General features: G+C 56.9%; 2 protein-coding genes across 5 annotated transcripts in view; one reads left to right on the plus strand and one right to left on the minus strand.

The window, feature by feature from the left end:
- DPP7 (dipeptidyl peptidase 7) overlaps positions 1 to 7,364 on the minus strand; it is a 14,735-nt gene extending 7,371 nt beyond the window's left edge. Inside the window, exons 1-8 of one of the 2 annotated variants that reach the window (XM_053281886.1) lie at positions 6,475 to 6,661; positions 5,759 to 5,872; positions 4,374 to 4,513; positions 4,059 to 4,222; positions 3,552 to 3,687; positions 2,812 to 2,893; positions 2,394 to 2,560; positions 2,017 to 2,077 (exon numbers count right to left, since the gene is read on the minus strand). In XM_053281886.1, the coding sequence (XP_053137861.1) occupies positions 2,017 to 2,077; positions 2,394 to 2,560; positions 2,812 to 2,893; positions 3,552 to 3,687; positions 4,059 to 4,222; positions 4,374 to 4,513; positions 5,759 to 5,872; positions 6,475 to 6,634 (1,024 nt within the window). In that variant the 5' untranslated portion in view covers positions 6,635 to 6,661. Of the gene's footprint in view, positions 1 to 2,016; positions 2,078 to 2,393; positions 2,561 to 2,811; positions 2,894 to 3,551; positions 3,688 to 4,058; positions 4,514 to 5,758; positions 5,873 to 6,474; positions 6,662 to 7,067 lie in introns of those variants that run through there. The other variant, XM_053281887.1, reaches the window with a different exon arrangement.
- Positions 1 to 8,444, plus strand: part of LOC128338837 (kelch-like protein 13) — an 11,755-nt gene extending 3,311 nt beyond the window's left edge. The window contains exons 3-4 of one of the 3 annotated variants that reach the window (XM_053281882.1): positions 408 to 568; positions 1,005 to 2,413. In XM_053281882.1, the coding sequence (XP_053137857.1) occupies positions 408 to 568; positions 1,005 to 1,451 (608 nt within the window). In that variant the 3' untranslated portion in view covers positions 1,452 to 2,413. Of the gene's footprint in view, positions 1 to 130; positions 293 to 407; positions 569 to 1,004; positions 2,414 to 8,353 lie in introns of those variants that run through there. The other 2 variants (XM_053281884.1, XM_053281885.1) reach the window with 2 other exon arrangements.
- The last annotated feature ends 7 nt before the right edge of the window (positions 8,445 to 8,451 follow it).

Consider the following 8,451-nt stretch of genomic DNA (forward strand, 5'->3'; position numbering starts at 1 on the left):
TTCCGCAGACGAATGAGGCACGGTGTGAAAAAGGACTCCCTTTTGCCAGTCCTAAATTTGCTGGCAATGGGATGACCCCCTGCTTCTAGTGATGTGAGAGAGGCAGCAGGTTTTTTCTTTCCCTCCGCAGCATGCCTACTTTTTATAGACCTCTTTCATGTCCCCGCTTGGTCACCTTTTTGCTCAACTGAAAAGCCCCCGATGCTGTGCTCGTCGCCTGGCCTCGTCAGGAAGGTGCTCCAGGCCCCTGATCCTCTTGGCTGCCCACTTCTGCACCCTTGACTCCCAAGGAGTACGGTGGGGGAAAGACCTCTGTGTGGCCCCAAAGAACCACAGAGGAGGGCTGCCTCCACTCAGCAGAGGCGACTTGAGACAGACGCGTCCTTTTCTTCACTCTTCCCCGCTAGGGGGCTTCACCGCCAGCAGAACCTTACGCGACGCGTACAGCTACCTCTCCCGCCTGCGTTGCTGGATCAAGAACCGGCCGATGACCTTTGCCCGGTGCGACCACGGGATGGCCACGGTCGGGGACAGACTCTTCTGCGTGGGAGGAAGGGCTCTGAACCACGTACGTCGGGTTTGAGGCGACGGGCTGGAGGTGGGCCATCTGAAGATGGGAAGAGGGCGAGCAGGCGTGGGTGGTCTCTGTCCGCTCTTCCTTCCCCTCAAGGGAAATCAACTGCCCTCTCCGTAGTTCTCCAAAGAGCAGGAGGAACTCAGGAGCAGGATTTCGCTCCTGCGTGGTTTCTGTGGCTACCCCAGTAAGGCTCCCTTTCCCCCGTGGGCCAATTTTGCACGTGATTTTCTGCAGCAGCTGCTGTACTGAATCCCTACTAGAGCCTTCCGATAAACCCCCCGAGCACTGAAGTGTTGCCGGCCAAAGTGTGGGGTTGCCAGCATCCTGCCCCCTCGCATTCAGCACAGTGCTTCCGGGTTTCCTCGTTGTAAGCTCCGCTGCCTTCACGGGGGCTTGGGTGTTCAGGGCCTCTTTGGGTTCTTTCCAGGCGGAGGACTGGGTTCCCGTGAACGAGACGGAGGCCTACTGCCCGGCGGCCGACCAGTGGACAGTCCTCACGCCGTCTCCCTTTGACCGCTGCCAGTTCGGCCTCGCCGTGCACCAGCAGCAGCTGTACATCACCGGAGGCGGGTCTCTGCGGCGCCGAGAGAAAGAGGACGGCGTCTTTATCTGCAGCCCCAGCGGGAAGGCCTGGCAGAAGGTGGGCGCCCTGCCGAAAGCCCTGGTGGACCACAGCTGCTGCTCCATCCGGCTGTCAAGGCGGATTTTGGCCAAGCCGCAGCAGAAGCCAGTGGAGGCTCCGGCCACCGGCAAGAAGACGTCCACCCTCACCCTGTTTGTCACCAACAAGCACAATCCTCAGCCCGCCCTCTTAGGAACGGCGGGCGAGGTGGGGTCAAATCCTTCGGGAAGTGCTCAGCACAAGCCCTGCTGAAGTGAATGGGGGCTGAGCAGGGTTTTCCTCTCCTTGGGCTGTTCACACGGCCGTTAATGAGGCCAGGCCAGCTTCAGGAGCTGTGAGCACGCCCGATTTTTGATACCACGCGCTAGCGAAAACCGAGGAACGGGGGAGTCTGTGAGACGGGAGATGGGACGGATGAGGCCGCCCTGCCCAGCACTCGAACGAGGTAGGAAGAAAAGTCGCCTTGCCCAGCTGCTGTTTCTGACTCGTACTTCCCCCGTCCTAGCTAGGCCTTCGCTAGCACACAACCAAAAACGGGGAGCACACACACACACCCCGATAACAGTCATATGAACAGCCCGCATTTTTGCGTTTCCAAATCGACTTAACCTTCCTCCCCCAAACCAGACCCAACAGACTCTAGGGCAAGGCTGCTCCACTTGGGTCCTCCTGCATATGTTGGCCTACAACTCCCATAATCCCTGGCTATTGGCCACTGAGGCTGGGGATGATGGGAGCTGTAGTCCCCAAACAGCTGGAGGGCCAGAGCTGGGCAACTTCACTTCAGCTCTGGAAGGAAGTCTGGATTCTCACTCACCGCTGAGAGCTGCCAGACCCCTGATCCGTTGCTTTTCGGCCAGAATCAGCTCGCAGCCAACCTGAATTGGCAAACACACACACATACACACAGTGTTAGGTTTCCAGACAGACAAAGAGAATCCGAAAGCCACTTCTCAGTTTTATCCGCCTAGGAACATAGGAAGCTGCTTCCTACTGAGTCCGGCCCTTGGTCCATCTCACTCAGTACTGTCTTCACTGACTGGCAGTGACTCTCCGAGGTTTTCAAACTGCTTGAACTACGCTCCCAGCCCTGCCTGAAGATGCTGCCACGGACTGAACTGGGGACCTCCTGTGTGCCAAGCGACGGCCCCCTCCCTCTGCCGAATGGATGTTTCTGATCTCAACAGCACTCACCTTCACAGGGTTTGCTGGAAAGTGGCCCATGAAGTCGGTCTTGTAAGGGTAGTCCATCATGGCCAGCATGGTGAAAGCGTTCCGGGCGAATTCAAACAGCTGGTAGACGTCTTCCCGGGCCGAGAGCTTCTCGCAAGTCGACATTTCACTGCTGATTTGCTCGTACGCTGCAGGCAGAGACAGAGACCGAGAAGGATTCTTTTGTGCATGCGAGTGCCCAAAAGCCTCTCCAAGTCTGGCCCTGTTTGGCGTTCGCCTTTTCCTACGAGCGGGTCTGCAAACGCCAGAGGGGGCCCCGGTGGCTGCTCTCCTTTCTCCTGGAACGGTGAACCAATATTGCAACTGCTCCAGGACCACACAGCTGCAACCTCCGCCCTCAAGAGGCTGCTTTCTTCCCGGCCAGACGAGCTCACTTTACCTCCGGTCAGGTACAGGTCTTTGATTTGCCGGAAGGCCTCCTGAACGGCCTCAGCACACTGTGGCCTGCAGTGCTGGAAATCCTAGGCGGGGAGAGAGACAAAAGCCCTCCGATTGACTCGGGCAAATGCAGGAAGGAGGTCGGACAGGGACTCTCACACCACGGCACCAATCCATATACATTATTAGCCTGGTCCACGCAAAAGCTTGGATCTCGGTTTAATGTGGGCTACCAGCATTCGTGTGACGGTGTGGGCCCTGTAAGAGGGAAACCCAGATGTTGTTGACGACAGCTCCCAGAATCCCTAGCCGCAGTGGGCTTGGGCTGAGGATGCTGGGAGTTGTAGTCAACAACATCTGGGGTTTTCTGTTAGCGGCAACACTGGTGTGGTGGACCCACGCCAAAGTGGGTTGAGGAATCTGAGATGCCCGCCTTGGTGTGGGTTCACACAAGCAAGTTAATGTCGATCGCCCACATTAAACCTAGGCTGAAAGGTTGTGTGAAGCAGGCCGGTTTTTATTTTTAATGGAGGGGATTCGGGGAGTTGCAGGCTTTGCCTAGAACAGCCCCCCCGCCTGCCCCCCGGCTGCTGTTGGACTACAGTTCCCATCATCCTCAGCCACAGTGGCCAATCGCCAGGGTAGATGGGAGTCACAGTCCCACGAGAGCTGAAGGGCCAAAGCTGTTCGGCTCTGGTCTGGAAGGAGGGAGCCGACTCGGCCAAAGCAGCCTCCACTTACAGCCGTGACGTCCCGGAAGAACTGGCTGGAGTCTCCCATCCCGGCCACAGACAGCACAGGGGCGCTGGCGGCCAGTGCTCCGGCCACCACGTTGGGGTACTTCAGTCTCATGTAGGCGCTGAGCATCCCCCCATAACTGCGAAGGAGAAACGGTGTGCAGGACGTACACAGGGGACGGGGCCGTAGCTCCGTGGAAGAGCCCCTGCTTGGCACGCAGAAGGTCCCAGGTTCCCTCCCTGGCAGCATCTCCTGGTGGGGCTGGGAGAGATGCCTGCCTGAAACCTTGGAGAAGCTGCTGCCGGCCAGGGTAGACAAGACTGAGCTTGCTGGACCAAGGGTCAGACTCAGCAGGAGGCAGCTTCCTATGTTCTTAGAACTTCAGAGGGAAGGGGGTCTCGGCCCCCTCCCGTCTTTGGCCTGAATTTGTGGGTGCTGACCATCCCCAAGGGAGCCAAGACATTCTCTACCCTAGCCGAGAAGGGAAGGAGAAACCCCGAGAGTTCTCACCTGCCTCCAAAAGCAATGACGGGGGCATCGTTGGCTCCATACTGCCTCTTCAGCTCTCCAAGGAGCACCGCGTAGTCGGCCAGGGCTTGCTCCACGCTCAGCAGGCCGGCATTCCCGCGCTGCAGCGACGCTGCCCCGAACGGAAGCGACTTCCCGTAATACCTCTGGGAGAGGGTTGCAGGAGGAGAACAAAAGGATGCCCCCAGCACCAGTGAAACACCTGTGAGTGCAGCACACCTTGGGCAGGGGTGGAACCAGCCCCCTCCCACCCGTCCTGCCTGCAAAACCTTGGGGGGCGGGGCGGGAAACACTCACGTGCTCGGCAAAGACCAGCAGGGCTCCCTGCTGTTGGGCCAGCTCAAGGATGAAGCCGGAATTCAGTGCAAAGGCCCAGATGTCCCCTTCGTTCCCGGTGTAGAAAAAGATGGGGCCGACTCCCTTCTGCCAGAATTTATCTGCACAAGACAGTCGTCAACAGCACGTGAGGCAACCAAGCAGAGGCAGCTGGTAAAGACCTCTTGGGGCTTGCAGTCAAGGCGGTTCAGAAGCCAAGGATGCCAGCAAACCGGACGGGCAGACGCAGGGAGCTAAATTACACTTGCGTTTGGACCCCACTCTCCCGTCCCCCAGTGAAGCAAGCCCGATGTGAATTCACAATCTCTTGGTTGCCTTGAAACCTGAAAGGATCCCCTGAACTTCAAGAGTGGTAAAGTGAGCTGACAAGTCGATTTCGACTCCTGGTGCCCACAGAGCCCTGCAGTTGGTTGTCTTTGGTAGCATACAGGAGGGGTTGACCATTGACTCCTCCCGCGCAGTGTGAGATGATGCCTTTCAGCACCTTCCTAGATCGCTGCTGCCCGATAGAGGAGTTTCCCATAGTCTGGGAAACACACCAGCGGGGATTCGAACTGGCAACCTTCTGCTTGTTAGTCAAGCATTTTCCTGCTGCACTACATGGTTCAAAATAAGAGATTCAGTGTTCAGATGTTCGGCTCTCAGTGGTATAATGCTTGTTATAATTTCCTGGGTTTTTAAAATCCTGCTGTATGGGTTCTGAGTCATTAAAAATAAATAAACAGCTCAAGAAAAGAAGCATTTAGTCTTCCGTGAGGATAGTTATTTGTGTATGTATGTTGTGAAGGGATGTTGTGTATGGAGGTTATTGCAAACAAGACTGTTTGTTTGTTGTGATGCTGCATGAAGTGTGACAAAACTTGCTCAGAGCACCAGAAGAGGTCACTGACTCGCTTCTAGGGGTGTGCACGGAACCGTTTCTAGCGGTGTGAATGGCGGAGGCCGTGTGCATGCCGGCGTTGTGCAGGGGCAGCTGGCATGCAGGCATCGTTGGGGGGCGCACCGGGATGACAGCCATGGTGGTGATTGGAGGAGGAGCAGGTACGGACCTGCTCCCCTCTGCTTTAAAGGGGCTGAGTAGCCCTCGTTTTTAAAAGGGGTCGTGCCCACGATTCGGGCGCCGAATAGTATTTCGGCTCGTCCCTAGAGGGGGCATGCCTTCAACATCTCCTGGTTGCGGGCTCCCCAGAGGCATCTGGTGGGCCACTGTGGGAAACAGGATGCTGGACTAGGTGGGCTGCCTCGGGCCTGATCCAGCCGGGCCCTTCTGGTGTTCTAACTGTGGCCACAGCGATCTGAGGGGACGGGGATGGTGGTGAGCACACAGCACACAGCACAGGGCTTACCTGAGATGAGATACCTCTGGGGGAAGGTCTGGTTGCCGTAGCTCTCGTAGTTGAAGTGGTCCAGCCACTGGTTGAAATACTTCTCCCGGAAGTCAGGCTGGGGCGTCCTGTAAGCTGGAAAAGAAGCCAAGTGAGTTACGACTTGCATGGAGCTGGATTTAAAGTGGCAAGGAGTTGACCAGTTCTCTCATATATGTGAGATAATTAAGATATATATACGATGCAATACAAGAGGGCAGAACCCATGCTGCAATACGATACTGGATATTGGATGCCACACATTCAGACGGATTTGCCCAATGCAACTGACACTCGGCACATGCTCAGAGGGACTGCCCGAAAAGCCCCATTGAGCACACTTGAGGCAGCTAATTAGGAAGCTCCGTGTGCCTGACTTGGTTAATTAATTGGGCGTACACACGCTTCTTTTTACCCACAGGGCAACCCCGTGAGAGAGAGACAAGGCGGGGAGAAACTGGGAGGGGAGTGCATTGGCCTTGGAGCACCCAGCGCTGAGCTGCGTGGCTGGGTGGGGGTCTTGCACCCAGTCTGACCCTGGCATCCGAGCCGCCTGGCCGTGCAGCGGGGGGGGGGGCTGCTCCAGGGCACCTCTGAGCATGTGCAGAGGGCTCCCCTCCAAGCAGCCCCTCCCTCTCTCCTTTGGGGTGGCTCCAAATTAAGGGCAGGTCTGAGCCCCCCCACTCCTCTGGCCTCACCTCCGGGTGCCCCCCACGCCAGCCCCTGCAGCAGAAGGAAGAGGAAGAGGGGGAGGCAGCAGCAGCAGCAGCAGCGCAGGTAAGCTGCAGAGTGCATTTCCATGGCAACCGGTGGCGGGGCTCCCCTTTTCTCCTGGGGTGGCGGTGGGGGGGCGGTCATGTGTGCCTCAGCCGGTGGCCTCCAGCCAGTCATGTGAGCGTCAGCTGGCAGAGGAGGGAAGTCACGTGGCTTCCTAGAGGCAGGCAAGGGAGGGAGTGCACAGAGCCACTCCAGAGGCGAGAGTCACGGACGCAGGGCACTGGGGCTCTGCTTTAAAAAAAAAAAATGGTTTGCATTGTTCTTGTTTTTTTAAAAAATGGAATTCCTCTCTGTGTGCTCCCTGGTAGGGTTGCCAGCACACACACACACACACCCTGGCCCGAATGGGCCTGGCGCCTCCAGAAAGGGGCCGGCATCTCCAGGGCACCCTGCCTGGAAGGGAAGCCAGGAAATCTGCATGGCTTGAGAGGGTGGGAATAGGGGGGTCAGTGTGGCGCTAGGGTTTGGTTTTGCGTTTTGTTCTGCATAAGCATACACCCTACCCAAAACTCACAGCTCTGGGCGGTGTGCAAGGAAACAACGCCCACAGTGCTTCCCACTTGCCCTGTCCTGATGCTTCGCTTTAGCTGTCTGGGCTGGAGGAGGGCAGGTCCATCCATGGAGGCAGAAGCCAGGCAGAACCTGGGCGGCTCACAACTTTTCCTGTCCTTGGATTCGTGCCAGGCCTCTCTCAGTGGCACGGGGAGGGGGGCGCAAAGCAGGGCGATTCACTTGAGCCCACGGCTGCCCCCCAGCCTGGAGAGGAGCCCCTCCCTGTCCCACGGAGGAGGGGAGGCCTCCTCACTTAGCAAGCTCCAGCCCTGCGCACAGGAAGCGGCTAATGTTTCTCCCGGCGCCTCCTGGCAAAGAAGAACATTATGTCCGGTGCTTGGTTTTCCGTAGCACCACTTAAAGTTCATGTTTTCCCCCTGCGCTCGCGTGTCTCCAAGATGTGGGTCGCAAGAGGCCGCTGCTGCATCCCTGACGACAGCCGGCAAGCCATAATTGCGGCCTTGAGTCCCCACTCAGAGCGGTCTAAAAATAAGCACAGTAATTTCAGGGCGGGAGCTCTGAGGATCTCGTCTCCACCCACACACATGAGGGCCATGTACAGGTTAAGGTGTGTGTGTGTATGCGGGGGGGGGCTATTACTAATTCATTCCCCCCCTCCATTAACACCCCCTCCTTCGTTAAAGCAGGAGTGCCACAAAGCTGCAGACTACCAAGGGCAACCCATAGCCTACCAGTATTTTAAGTGTCTGTGTGTGGGGGGGGGGGGGGGGTGTTGCCTTTCATCCCCATGTCAGGACCAGCTCTGGAGCATAAGCAGAGTGCCTTTTCCTCAATAAGGACGAGCCACACTGGGGTTAAAGAAATGAAGATTTTTTGGAATGAAATGAGGCTGGGAGAAACAAATACCACACCCATCGCTCCCTGTTTCAGAGGCTGAGCAGAGGGTTGCCAACTCTCTTGTTCTGGTTAGGCTCCTGTACCTGTACCCCCATCATTGAGCGGTTAGTGGAGGTGGCAAAAAATGTAAATTCTCATACAGTTATAGCTTTCAGATTATTAAGGTAAAACAACAAACCATATTTTCGGGCCTTGAAGACTGGCAAATGTGCTCTGGTTTAATCCTTCCGCAGGTGTGGCCGGGAAGGAGGGACCATGGTCTGAAAGCGTAGGGAGCTGCTGCTGCTGCTGCCAGTCAAAGCTGGCAGCCCTGAGCTAGATGGTCCAAGAAAGGATCGACTCTGTACGGCAGCTGCCTACGTTCTTAGCTTCTTTGCTTGTTGTCCCCAGCACCTGGCACTCTGGGGTAGACGCCTTCTGTCCACGGTGGCTCCATTCATGATTGAGAGGCATTGGTCGACAAAGACACCTCCCCGGCCCACGAAATA

Source organism: Hemicordylus capensis, chromosome 17 (genome assembly GCF_027244095.1).
Source record: "Hemicordylus capensis ecotype Gifberg chromosome 17, rHemCap1.1.pri, whole genome shotgun sequence".
Lineage (NCBI taxonomy): Eukaryota > Metazoa > Chordata > Lepidosauria > Squamata > Cordylidae > Hemicordylus > Hemicordylus capensis.